We start from the raw sequence: 14,610 nt of genomic DNA, 5'->3' as shown, positions 1-14,610 counted from the left end.
CTTTTGGTGCTTGTGGTCTTGCTACATGTTGCCTGGTTGTTGCAAGAACCCACATCCTTCAATCCTGTCTCTAGTGCTCTCACTAGGTTCTCAAAGTAGTTTCGAGTCACACTGTGAGGAGCAAATCCACAAGTTAATAAAAGCGAAAGTACGTTAACATCATCAGTTAAATCAACTTCAGAATAAAACTCACCAAAATTTTCATGCCTGAGAGAAAAACCACAATTCTACTGTTCTTCCATGTACGCAAGCGCAAATTAAATAGAACGGGTAGGTACCATTTGTTTCCATCAGGATGTGGGATTTACATGTATTAGGTTTGTAATGAAGAAGACCATTTCAATAAACATAACATACCTTCCTATTTTAACTACTTCAAACCCTTTCAGAGACTCACATGTCAACTAACTAATAAAAGATGAAGTCTAATCATTCAAACAAATAAGAACCAAGCAAATGCTTGTGCACATGTCCATACTCTTTCTTGTGTTATTCTTTTTCCTAATCCATTGTCTGCATGCTGAGGTCAAAAGTTTGTATGCCCCTTAAATCATCTGCCTCTTGTATCTCTTACACAATTTGATATGTTCATGAACCTCGTGGATGTTTTGCAATTAAAGAAGAAAAGTTGGTAAGTGTAGATATTTTGTGATGAAGCTTGACCAGTGTTACCTACTTGCTTCACTGTTCCTGCAACCTTTATCCAGTTAACATTGGTGATCTGGAGATTAAAAGTAGAGCTATGACTAATTGATTCAACAAACCCTTTTCTTGTCTGTTGATCTAGAATACAGACTTTTCTAATGGACTAAATCTGCAGGTTTCAACAATTAAATTATGGTTGGAGGTTGGAGTTTGAAGCATCTTCGTAGTATTTTAAATAAAAGTAAAATATCATCATCAATTTATCAGAAGTTGAAACTTTCTATTCTTACAATCCTTAGTTTCACAGACACACATGCATGCACGCACCCACCCACCCAAGCCNCCCCCACCCACACACTCAAACACCCACACCCACACCCATGCCCACATGCACGCCCAGGCGCAGCCGTGTGCACCCGCAGCTAAAAACATGTATGGGTTGACCAGTGAAGGGCCTACCCGTATACCCATACGGAAGTGGTGTCACGTGACACCACTTCCCTTGGGTTATTTTGTTTAGTAGTGCTTTGATTTTCAATTAAGCCCCTACAAGAAAATAAAGCTAAATCAAATTAAATTTCTTGCCTACAAATTCAATCTGCCACAATAGATCAAGAGAGCATATGGAACCTACTTGATTATATCCTAATTTGACTAGGTGAAGGGTTAAGTCTAAAGGGTTTTTTTCTATAAACCCCAAAGTTTACCCTCATTTACGTTAAAACCCATGTAGTTTTATATGCATTTTATACCCAAAATAAAGATATTGCATACCTTTAAATCCAAAAGATATAATATAATGTGTACAGCTACATATAATAGGGTGGCTACACAAGATAATACGGCATAACTAATACTATATTGTGCATTGCTACACACTGTAGAATGTATATCTACATTATTTTAGAGTGTATACGTACAAACCCTATTATATTGTATTCTATATTTTCGGTTTAAATGCAAATAAACTTTATATTTTGGGTGTGTGAGAACATATGGAGTTACATGGGTTTTTAATCAAATAGGGGTAAAACTCTTGGTTGTATGTAAAACCCAACATTAGAGAGTTAGATAGCTTTCTTCTGGATGTATGTCGTAGTACCGAACCATATAAATCTTGGTATTCATTGCGTTTGCTTTCCTTTCAGTATTTCAGCTTTGTATTTTGTGCACGCATCTGATTAATCTAATCACCAACAGGTTCCTTATATACCCCTTGGGTTGAAGTTACTAAAGTGCAATTATACATTTGATAGTATATACTTTTTAAAAACATGAAAATTTGTCGGGGACACTTATAAATTAATTTTTAATTATATAGTGACACCACTTTCGAGAAATCCCGGATCCGCCACTAGAATTGACAACTCATTTTGCTAAATGAGCTACCAAAAGATAAATTACATGTCAGACCCACCATGCTAGTCATCTAAGATGGGTGGGCCTCACAGTCAATCTCTTGATGGCTCATTAGCAAGAAAGTAGCTCAAATCTTATTGTGAGCTAGACTAATCAGCAATTAAAATCCATGATCGGCACCATTTATCTTGTTCAGAATGTCGCCAAACATAAACGAAGATAAATTTAAATAGTTCTGAATTCAGATTCTTATTTGTAGAAGCAGCCCAGATCCAGTCTTGTTATCCATGTAAAGGCTGAGAGGAGTACCTGGTTAGCCCAGCTAGCTTCGTGCGGAAGTCATTGAAGTCTTTCATTGGAGTTTCAGCATCAAGGTAGACTTGAAGTTCCTTCTCTGTACACTGATGAAGCCGTTCTAACCCAGACTCGGCTTCACCTAAAGACAAATAGATATCTTAGATAAAAGTATTAAATAAATCAAGTAAAGTAGGAAGAAAACAAACCTTGCAGATATTCAAAAAACTGTCTTTTAGCATGTTCATGCTCTGGTAGGTAATACCCATATGCATACGTCCACTTTAATACTCGCCTACACTCCACTATCTGCATATTGAAATTAGCATGCAATTTGGAACAATGTGAAAACAACCTAGTGATCACCATCTAGAATTAATGAAATGACACCCACCTGCAACCAGGCTTCAATTATGAACTTGAGCTGAGATTCAGGTTGGCTTTGTTTGTCACTCAACCTCTCAAGCTGCAGCAATTTACCAAGAATGGTCATGGTTTAGCATACTTAACATAATACACACAAGCGCAGGTTTTATAAAATAAAAGTCATTACATGTTATTTTTGTACAACTTCTTAACTTTCCTCACTACCATACAACTTACTAGGCAGTTTGCTAACTGTCAAATGATGATTAAAATATGTGGTCGTTGTGTTGTTTGGTTATCATTTTCCTTCTGGTGGGTGTTTAGGTGTTAGGGAAGGTAGGAGTAGTTGGACATTTTTCCTTGTATGCCATATTCTTTAGGGAATATGACAAAAAAAATCAAAATATTTCACTGTTAAATCATAAGATTCCAACTGCAGTAAGACTTCTTTGATAGATAAATGTCCTTCCTTATGAAAATTTTCTTTGAGCATTTTAGAAATTTCCAACCACCATACATTTTCTTGCCAATAAAGGTGACATCCTACGCACTCATCAATCTCCCTACAGATGCCCCACTCAGGTCCAAACCTGTAAAGACACAAACATGACGCAACCAACGAAACCCACGAGACTTCTTTTCCTGCCTTACTCAGCAGGCTCCCTACTTGCCCATGCTCTCTCTCTCTAGAAACCATTATAGACTAACTCTATACAAAGGATTAAAATAGCCATCATTCTTTTTGTTTCCGAATGAAAGAGAACAGATGTCAATAGGGAAACAATACCTTTTCGGTTTGCATGCTATGTAGATCTGCAAGTGCTTTCTGTCTTGACTGCAAATAACAAAAATAAGTAGTTACAATCTTCATATTCTCAACGAGAAAGCTATCCATGAATGAAAATAGTCAGTTGTGGAAAAATAGCAGAGAAGATAAATAGACTGTAGTTTTCTTTATCAAAAGACAGTTCTTCTAGGCATTTCCTAAAGCATTCAGAATACGCTGATGTACAGGTTGGGAGGCAATATCATGAAACAAAAATTGGCAGCCAGGGCATTTCAGAAGTTCGAAGCTTTGTTCAGCTTATTGGTCTATGATATTTTTAGTAAGGAGAATTTTTTGACATAGGCTGGTTTTAGAAAATATTTAGCAAAACCAACCGTTTTGCTAAATATTTAGCAAAACCGACCTCTTTTTGGCCAAAAAGAGGTCAGATTTGCTAAATTTGGGTTTTAAAACACACGGGACTAGTAGTCCCGTGCGTTTAGTGGCCGCTAATCGGCCACTAAACTAAACTTAGAAAACCCACAGGACTACTAGTCCCGTGGGTTTTCTCTTCATAAATACAAAACCGGCCACTAAACTTCCACTCCGACAAATAGAACTGCACCCTCAAGTCGACCCTCCTCCCCAACCTACGGCGATGCCTCTCCCTCTCCTCCAACGACTCCCTCATCATCGTCTCCAGCGGGGCCCTAATATCGACCTCCGACCTCTTGTCCTCCCACACCTCCGCTCTCCTCTCCCGCTTCCAAGCCTACTACCATACTCTCGACCTCGCCGCCCGCCACGACGCCTCCCAGCTCCTCTCCCTACACCCTGGCGCTCCCCGCTTGAGATCCCCTTCCCGCTTGAGATCCCCTTCCTCTGGCTCGGCGACTTTCACCCCTCCCTCTTCACCAACCTCCTCCGGAACCTCACCATCTCCTCCTCCTCCTCCCACTCTCTCGTCATCCCCAAGATCGAGCAACTAGAGCAAGGGATCTGCCTCATGGCCCCCTCCATCGCCGACAAGTTCCGTGACGCCCAAGCTCTTGGCATGTGTTTATGGTTAAAAAGGTCAGTTTTGTATTTGTGAAGAGAAAACCCACTAGTCCCGTGGGTTTTCTGAGTTTAGTGGCCGATTAGCGGCCACTAAACACACGGAACTACTAGTCCCGTGTATTTCAAAACCCAAATGCAGCAAAACCGACCTTTTTTTGGCCAGTCTTGGTGAGTTGGTCAAAAAAAGGCCAAGACTGGCCAAAAAAATGTCGGTTTTGCTAAATATTTAGCAAAACTATCGGCTTTGCTAAATATTTTTCAAAACCGGTCTATTTCAAAAAGTTCTCATTTTAGTGAAGTCATTATCCCTCCTTATTTTGTTTTTGGTACTGAATACATCTTTCTGTTTGTAAAGGTCAGTCTATCTAGTAGATTGACCTTACTAACACAATGTAGATGCTTGGATGTCATCAAACTTGAGCAAGAGAATCTTTTCAGCAAGATGATTCTTTCCTTCTTTACGCTTGTTTATCAATATGCTTTTGGACTATCATTCATAGAGAAGACACTTTGGGTTGTTTTGCCTAGTGTGACAGTGAAATACAACTCAGTATATTAACAATCAATGTTATACGTACTGCTAACGACTAAGAATCCAGGTAAGTAGATTGTAGAACAATGTAGTTCATAGTTCAAAGATGGGAAAAAGAAAATTGAAAAAGAAAGAAAATGACATAAAGAAGATTCTACCAGAGAAGCTATCAGCAATTAAGTAACACAAAATATGAAGTTATATGATTTCAATTCATAGCATCCGTGAAAGTATAGCTTGAAAGATCTACTTACTGACTGGTTAGTTGCCCATCGTTCATAGTAATGTGTATACCTCTCGAGAGAATTTTTAGCCATTTCTCTCCTCCTTTCACATTCGTCATACTGGGATAAATTGGAGATTAACATATATGACATCAGTGACCATCCAAGATAAATGATTGCTTATTATATGATGAAAAACAGGACAATGACAATGGACATACTGCACCCTCCTGCTTTGCTGATTCGTAGCGGTTACACGCATAAAAACCACCAGTCCTCTCTCCATGTTCAGACCAAGCACCAAGACATAACCTGATTCATAGTCATGATCCATAATGAATGAACACATGTCTCTTAAAACTAGGACGAATATCCCAAGTTAGAAACTTTTACCAGCAAAACTCAAATTTGCACGGAGGTGTGCATGTAATATGCATGCAACCCTGGTTCTTCTCGATTGGCCTCTTGCATTTGGGACAAGGCTTTGAATTAGCTAATATCCTGAAATAACATTCATGATCAAATGAATAGAATGCAAGTAATGAAGCAAAATAACAGAAAACAGCAGCAATGGTAGTTGGAAAAAATAAAACAGATTGTCGTCAAACCTTGGCTTGAAGGATGAAGTAATGAAACCATCACAAGCTTATGCAGAGTGGAAAATAACATAGCTTAATTTAGATCAAACATATTGCCACTGATCAACTCGATGAAAATTGCAAAATGAAATTTTAGCTTCAACAGTTTATATTTAACTTGCATGTCAAGGGCGTATAAGAAGAGAAGGCATTGCAAGAACTACAAGCACTCGGTGTGAGTCTAAAACTTGCCCAATTACTTGATGAGTTGTTGAGCACATATGTAAAATGAGTAGATACAAAGTGGAAATTAGACAGGCAATCACCACGACATCTTACGAAAGCAACAGCACATTGAAACTATGATTTCCTATTACAAAATTTCAATTTAATGATAAACTTTCTCCACCCAAAAAGAACCTAACAATGGAGAAAAAGAACATGATCAGCTCAAACTGCAAAAAGCTTCCATCAAAAAGTAAATGAAAGTCTCTGTAACTCTCTACAATAGTAAGGTCGGTGATACTATATTGCGCCGTACAAACTCAAACTGACAAGACTTCCAGGTCCAGTAAAACGTTAATGCCAATTCAGACAGTGTTCAATAAGACAAATATTGATGCTACCAGAGGAACATATACAGGTTAACTTAGGAAAAAACCCGTTTCATTACTCCACAAGAGACGTAAGAAAGAAAAAGGGAATTTTTTTTCCAATGAAAAAAGAGAACAATACAGCTGAGCAGTTGTATATGATTTAGCAGCTATTTACAGAACTGAAGCTATTACAGTCACACCAAAATAATAATAACAACAAGAACAATAATATAGCAAAGTAGAAGCAGCAGAGAACAAAAGTACAAACTAAATGAATTTGTTGCCCATGAGAAGCAACAAATTGGAAGTGAAATCGTAGAGCTCCTAATGTTCAACAAAACATGAGATGAAGTGCATTTAATAGCACAAGATATATAAGTATATGCATGAGTGAGTAAATGCCTGCATCAAGGAGTTCCATTCATACATGAATTTTTGAGACATTGACACATCGTATCTCATAAGCACGTAAGACAGCACAAGCATGTAAACAGACTTGGAGATATAATCACCAAAAGGTCTGTATGTAATTTCATTGATTAGAATGAAAATAAGCAAGACCATTTGGAAAGAAGAAACTTTGAAAGGAAAAGAACACCACACAGAGTATATTACCAATGTCCATCAGAATTATAGTTCAATCAGACAGACTATATATTTCTAAACTTTTAAGTGAATGAAGACAAAAAATAACATGTAAAGATTCATCATAACTTACCAATTCATATTTTCAGACTCTGCACTGTTTTTCATTATCCACTTTGCCACTGTCTCACAGTCTACTGGACGGTGAGCTTCTTCGGTACACTGCATGTTTTGTTCCAGACAACTTACATGTAAGGAGAGGAAGCCAAATTAAAATTTTAGAAAGAATCGGAAACATCTTCTCAAAAAACTCACATTCCAGCAAAAGCTATATGAACAATTGCAACTAACATCGTAACTTCCGCTGCCCATAACAAACTCCACAGCAAACTCACAGCCAGGAGCAGGACACCATTTTGTCTATAAGGAAAGGACAGTAACGCAATTTAATCAATAACTAAAAGAAATAAATGAGATGGTCTTTTGTGAAAAATGTGCATGAAGGTAAATCTTCTAACATATCTAGAGTCTTCATCACCAACAAATCCTAAAACGTGATGATTTCAAACCAGGTACAAAATGGAAATTTCACTCCGTAGATTAAAGGAAACTGATGTGTGTAGATGCATTTGACAACTGCGTTACAAAAAAATCAAGTAAATGAAGCTTACAATTGGATCTTAAACTCTTTATGAGTAATTGAACTAGGCCACAATCACATATTTAAAAGTGAGACTAAGAACAGGTGACCTGGACTGTATAGATTCAAGATAATCATGATTTATTTTTAATGGGCATCTAGCAGTGAAAAACTTGAGTTGTGACAATTGTATCATGTCAGAAACCTAGTAGCTATGACCTCTGCAAGCATAGTCCTAGTGAAATATGCCCATTGTTTTCATTTTTGGAAGAAAAATAACCAAAACGCAATGAGAAAATGGAGGGGGAAAAGTACATTTATGGACACCCTTTGCTTCCAAATGTACCTTTCTATTATCTTCAATATAAGACCTGACAAGGTAGCGCGAATACTTTTCTTTATCGTCCTCAAGAGTCAATTTATTAATCATGTCTTCACCAATAGCAGCACCACAAGATGGGTCAGGACATCGAAGCATTAAGCATCCCGGTCCATCACTTATTGATGTGCCCATGTAACCTGTCCCAAGATAAATAACATATGAAGGATTCTGTACAGGGGTAGATTTAGCTCTAAATTACTCCCACTACCTGTCGCGTGAATGGTGATCGTTTTAATATTGTCAAAACAATGAGAACGCCAAAGCAAAGCGAAACAGAAAAAAAAAACAAAAAAAAATTAACCACAATTTTGGGGGTCAGCTATATGACTGTCTTTCTCCATTCAGTTCCATTAGGGATCATCACCTCTATTAAATTAACAACTACATTATCCTTTTTAACTGCTTCAATCCATGTTCTTTAAGTATGCCCCTCTTTCCAATGCTGCATCCGCTACAAATTTTCACGCTGCCCCTAACTGGAGCTCTTGTTGGTATCTATTACGATGTCCAAACTCAACCATTTCTTTCTCATTTTTCTTGGAGTGAACTGATAAATTCTCCCTAATTTATTCTCAATTAAGGCAATTGCCCTCAATACAGCTACTTCTACCACAAAATCCAGAGAAAAATAGGTGAGAGAGGAGGGAGGAGACTCTCGCATCTTCCTTTTGAAAAGTTGTCAAAAATGCTCAAAGTGAATCATGGCTACTTGAAACGATTCAGAGAAATAAAATAAGTTCCCCAGTGCTTCTTTTATTACTGATACAAATATACATTATACAGGGGATAAAACAAACCTCTCCAGCATGCACCGCAAAATGGATGACCACAAGCAGCAGCACTCATCATATCACGGGGATAGTTCTCGAAACAAATTCCACATGTCAGCTGCACAGTCGGTGAACATAAAAAAGCAAATTAATTTCAATAAGGAAAATTAACATGCTTATAAGCTCAAATATAACTAAAAGCCATAAATGTACTTACTTCCTTAGAATTAGGCATTTCTACATGATTTTCCAACAAGCCAACAGCCTTCCGAACTCTTTCTTCATCTGCAAACCATTCATCATGCACCTTACTGACACTCCTGTAACCCAAATGAAAAGAAATGAGATAAATTATGACAAAATACATCCTAGTTCAACAACAGAATCATTTTGTTATATCACATGGGGATTAAGGATTGTGAATACTAGACGTTGTGCGGAAAACTCAAACTGTGGGATTAAATAGTTTGAGATAAAAGATACTTTAGCCAAGAGCTTCAACTGTGCCACTTTAAACCATATATTTAAAGAAACTCATAGCTCATCTGCCCACTTTCTTTTCAATATCACAAGTATGTAAAGTCATGTTAATAACAATTTGGATAATCTCACATTTCCTAGCAGATGGAGCATGCAACATGCTGATCTGAAAGCAGAATTTTTAATTTACTTCAGGATGATTGTTTTCGCAGAATGAGATTGCTAAGGACCGTTTCCACCCACCACAAAACAAAATACCATTAGAAATTGAGGTATCCAGGTTTGCTGACTGTACAAATGAAATACAAAGCTTAAAGCAAAGATTTGTATAAAATACAAGGGAGATAAGAAAAAGCTAACCAAGCCCATATGGAACTGATAAACTAGTATAAAATGAGGAGGCATAGAAGACTAGACATTAAACTGCTATCATAAACAAAATGTGCTCTCACCAAAGTGTAGGCTATCTTACCAGTTATAATAGCGAAGAAGGATGCATGCAGAAACTCGTGATATGGAAAGTACAGTAGATACCCTACTTATATCTTCTTCTTGGCGTTGTTGTATGTCAACATTACTTAATATGGTGTAATTTTGCTGCAATCATGAGAAAGCTAAAGTATCAGTTAAAGTAGCAATAAGATATGCCAAAAACATGAAATTAGAGAATTCATCATCATTATTACCCTCATCTGTGTAAGCCTTTTCTCACCAAATAAAATAATGTTGTCAGCTACTGCACCAGTTTTCATGTATTACTTAACAAAGTTTTTTTAAGGGATGTCAACATGGCATCAACCCTCTCTTAAATAAGTCCTAATTACTGCCAAATTTCTCACCGAGGAAATTGGTTTCCATAGATAGCCTTACTAGTTACCGTAGCCCCGAAAAACTGGTTGGCATCATCTTATCCTAGGCTTGGGAAAGCCCAGAAGAAATGGGAAGAAAGATAGCCTTTCCATATAGAGAAGTAATTTCAAACCTGACAAATGACGCCCAGAGACTGAAAACAACATTCCAACTAAAATTAGCAAATTCAGTTCAATAGTTATATTCCTCGACGTTAAAATACCCTCATTAATAAGTCATGTCCTTGTACGTTTCAGAAGGTACTAGACATAGAACACACTGCAACCACAACACCACCAAATATATAAATCAGACGACAACTGAGCAAAGTGGCACGCAATGAACATGTTTCTAGATATCCATCTTTGAAAACTACTCTAGCAATGGTACTCTAATTCCTCAGGCTTCTAGCTTTAAATGCTCTACATCCTATAAAACTCAGAAATTTGGGTTGGCTATATACAGCACAAGGTTCTGTTTTCCATGCAGTTAGGATTGGCCTCGGAGAACAAAGACGCATAAGAGAATGGGTAAAGAACTAGCCAGCGCTATAATTTGGTGCCAAACTCCTGCCAAGGAACCTAGGCACATGAGCTTGCCATTGGTTTCAGAAGGCTAGTTGGCTATGGATATCTGCTTCAATGTTCGGAAGCGCAAGGCGAAACATTAGACCCTCTAACGAAGTGAAGCGTGAGGCGTAAGCCTCATGAGTTTTAGTATTTAATTTTAAAGTTTGTAAAAATTATGGACATATTATATATAGTGGTATAATAATCTACAAATAGATACATTCAGAATTAGTAAATAAGAGTTAAACATGTGAAGTATAGATGCAAACAATAATAAACTAAGCTACATGCACAACTTAAATATCTTATTTTCACTCATGTGGTCATACTGAAGATACATAGGGGCATTTTAATGTTAGTCAAGAATCCATTTATACAGTGTTTTATATGTCGGACATGTCGAATGACATGGCAGATTTATAGGCCAACTGATACGATATGGAGCTTTTCAATATGTGTTGCGTTTTCAGAATTCATGTCGGATATATCGGGGGACATGTCGGATATGTAGGCCGGCTATATCGGGAACATATCAGCTATGCCAACCGAATTTTCAGTCTGAAAAGTTGACTAAATTTTTTAGTTATGTTTATCTAATCAAGTTTAGATTTAAGTTCCTAATTGACTTAATATTGCTTTTAAAGAAAAAACCCGATCAATTAGTAAAAAAAGGACCAAAGTCATTTACGTAACTCCTCTTATCTCTCTCATTCAACATCTCATTGGTCTATTTTCCGAGTTGTTTCTTTGACATCAATATCGGGCGATCTTCTCTCTCTTTAACTACGAACATCGGGCTTCTCTATTCTCACATCGTTCCTTCAACATCAACCCTAAACATGATAAGTTATTTACTTTTTAATATGTTTAGACCACAGAATATATTAAGTACGTTTAGATTTTATTTATGATATTATATTACACATATGCACACCATCCGATATGGCAATCCAATATTTTTTTGATGTCCCCCGACATATCCCTGATTTCCGCTATCCGACATGAATTTTAGCCGTCTGGTATGAACCCCGACATCCGACATTTAAAACCTTGTTTTTTATATCCTCCTATCTTGTCTAAAGCGTGCACTTCAAAAGAGAACCGCTTTATGAAGCGTGAAGTGCACACTTTAGTTATGCTTTAAACGATGAGGCATAAACTTCAAGAGATAAATAGCTGCTCTCTTGAGTTTCGAAGTGTTGATCGTTCAAACAATTTTGAAGCGAGTTTCAAAAAATCTTTTTCAAATATTGATCTGATTTATCCACCTGCAGTTTAACCCCATGAAACAAAAGAAACTAAAAATAATAAATTGAACTTTTTTCCATTTCAATTGTTTTCAAAATACGAGGCTCAACCAAGGACATTACCCCAGTTTACATTTCATTTGCTCCAATTGGGAGACTTAGTACTTTGGATAATAATAACTAAACTAGAATTTCTAAACTACTCCTATACTATTAGACTCAAAGTTGTGGGGTCCTTCCACTCGGATCGCTATTAAAATTGATAAGTCATCATGGAACCCACAATCATCGTGTATAGTAGTGCAAGAGTAGTTTGGAAAAGTGTAGTCTAGTTATCACTACTCTAGTACTTTAGCTTTTGCATTTGCCAATTCAGAGAATTGGAATTCTATCTTTGAACTTCGCCAATTTAGGGACTTGGATGCCTATTGTTGGGTTTTATTTTAGGGTTACATCAGTTCATCAATTTATTTAAAATTTTCAATATAGAGAAGACTTTTCCAATAGAAAGTGGTTTTTTTATGGATTTCTGATATCAAGAGGATTTTCACATGAAAATAGATGTCACGGCTTTTTCTGAAATTTTGGTCCAAAATTCAATCTTCCTCGGAGACATTTTCACCCATCAATCTATTATAAGGATATTTTGATATGTCGGTTAATTTTAAGAATATTCTGGTCTATTAATTTATTTTAGGGTAAATTGCAATTGACCCCTTATTTATACATTAATAATATTTATCACCCCTCAACTATTTTAGTAGCACTTAATACTCTTAATCTCAAAAAGGAAAGGGTGGTTAACTACAATTCAAACACTTCTAACTTGACTCTTCAACTATAATTTGTATACGACCAGTTATCTGTTAGATGAAGTCAAATAAAACCTTCCCTTTGTGTCATAACAGCATCTAAATTGATATCAGGGACTTGAGCTCTCATATACTTAGTCACAAAGATTTGACCATAGTGAATTAAGTATCATACAAAATTTGTAACAAAAAGATAGCACGATCACTAGCCATATATGTTCACATAAAGTACAGACCAAGCATGAAATAAAAGCATCAACAAACCTTTATCCCAAATATTTAGGATCAACTATATGAACCATATTCATACATATAGTCCTATTATTAGTAGCAACTATGTTAACTATTATCATGTCCTTCTCAAATGCTTCCAACCAAGTTCTTTTAGATCTACCTCTAGTTCTCTTTGCCACCATTAGTTAATAACATTATCACTTTTCTTAACTGGTGCATTTAGTGGCCTTCAATATACATGACCAAACCATCTCAATTAATTCTCTCATTTTATCCTCAGCGGCAGCAATATCTAACCTCCTACCAAAGCATCATTTCTATGCTATCTGTTAGTGTTAATATGCTTATCCGCATAGCCATCGCAACATTACCGTCATTTTCTGCACATGTTGTTTTTTAGTTGACCTAGCATTCTGATCTTCGTCTGATAGATGTCCTATAGAATTTCGCCTTTAATTCCATGGCATGCAATGAAATCAGAATTCATAAAAACCAACTAATAATCTCAGTTCTGTAACACATTCTCATGATTACAAGGACAAGTTCATGCATGTTCACAATAAAGAACGGAACTTTAAAAATAAACTGGCATCCGGACATGCTCGCCATCCTAAGCACTAATAAAACCTTGAATTTGGGATATCTACCCTCAGCATGTCCTCGTGAACGATGCCAATTTGTCCTTAAATTAAAATGTATATACATATATCTATTTAATGAGCATCAAGTCTCATGCCTATATCAATTACCAATCGAATTACATTTCGCTAATTCATTCAATCCAAAGCAATCAATCCAACACCCAACAAATTCACCTCAACCCATCAAAAAAACCCCAGAAAAGATCCAATCTTATCAACCAAAATCACCTGCTGCCGATGCGAGGTGATGTCATCCGAATCATCAGAATCATTATCAACGAAATCGTAGTCCCCCTCTCCATCATCGCTCCCCATCCCAGTCTCGCCGCTGTAGAAATCGTCGTCCACCGACTCGAGGTCGTTGGCGTCGTGCATGTCGTCCTCCGAATCCATTTCCCCCTTTCCCCCAATCCAAGACCAGAACCTCCGAATTGGGGAAGAATTGGAGAGATCGGAGCCGCAATTAGAAGGATTAGGGTTCGATTTGAGAGAGATTTGAGGAAAAGGGGGATTTTGAGGGGGAAGGGAGGGGGAGAGAGAGAGAGAGAGAGAGAATCTACGGATTTTTTTTTTAGGGGGTTGTGTGCAATTTTTAACGGATGGATGTGCGCAGAAATGGAGGGGAAATACTAATGAATGGAAGTGGCAGGGAGACAAAGGGGAAAAGGGTGATAGGTTCACTCCGTATTTTTTGTTAAGTGTACTTCGGGTTGTCTGTTTTTGTTTCTTATCGTACCCGACCCGGTAAAGGACAACTGGTCTACGGGATGAGATGAAAGTGGAAGTCGGGGCGAGCAGAGTTCGGTGCAAACTGATTAAACGGATCGAATTTCCACGGTTTGGCTCAGTTCGATTTCTAGAATTTTAGGATCGGCTCGGTTCTATAAATATTTAAAACTGAAGTAACCAAATCAACTACTCTCGGCATAATTGTCTAAAACTTATGCTTTGTTCAAAGTGAATAGATAATCTATACTAATAT

The 14,610-nt window shown here is 37.1% G+C and overlaps 1 protein-coding gene across 1 annotated transcript in view; it reads right to left on the bottom strand.

The window, feature by feature from the left end:
- The window catches only part of LOC109830138 (probable E3 ubiquitin-protein ligase ARI7), a 14,811-nt gene extending 584 nt beyond the window's left edge, over positions 1-14,227 (bottom strand). Inside the window, 16 exon segments of the mRNA XM_020397305.1 lie at positions 1-3; positions 6-111; positions 2,314-2,440; positions 2,508-2,607; positions 2,693-2,764; positions 3,452-3,499; positions 5,276-5,365; positions 5,467-5,557; positions 5,639-5,746; positions 7,138-7,226; positions 7,320-7,424; positions 7,991-8,163; positions 8,824-8,914; positions 9,014-9,116; positions 9,749-9,873; positions 13,857-14,227. The exon segment at positions 1-3 is cut by the window's left edge and continues 584 nt beyond it. Of these exon segments, the coding sequence (XP_020252894.1) occupies positions 1-3; positions 6-111; positions 2,314-2,440; positions 2,508-2,607; positions 2,693-2,764; positions 3,452-3,499; positions 5,276-5,365; positions 5,467-5,557; positions 5,639-5,746; positions 7,138-7,226; positions 7,320-7,424; positions 7,991-8,163; positions 8,824-8,914; positions 9,014-9,116; positions 9,749-9,873; positions 13,857-14,021 (1,596 nt within the window). The 5' untranslated portion in view covers positions 14,022-14,227.

The sequence above is a fragment of the Asparagus officinalis genome, chromosome 2 (assembly GCF_001876935.1).
Source record: "Asparagus officinalis chromosome 2, Aspof.V1, whole genome shotgun sequence".
In the NCBI taxonomy this organism is placed as follows: Eukaryota; Viridiplantae; Streptophyta; class Magnoliopsida; order Asparagales; family Asparagaceae; genus Asparagus; species Asparagus officinalis.
The sequence above is the reverse complement of the archived record's forward strand: the minus strand, read 5'-3'. Positions and strand labels throughout refer to the sequence as shown.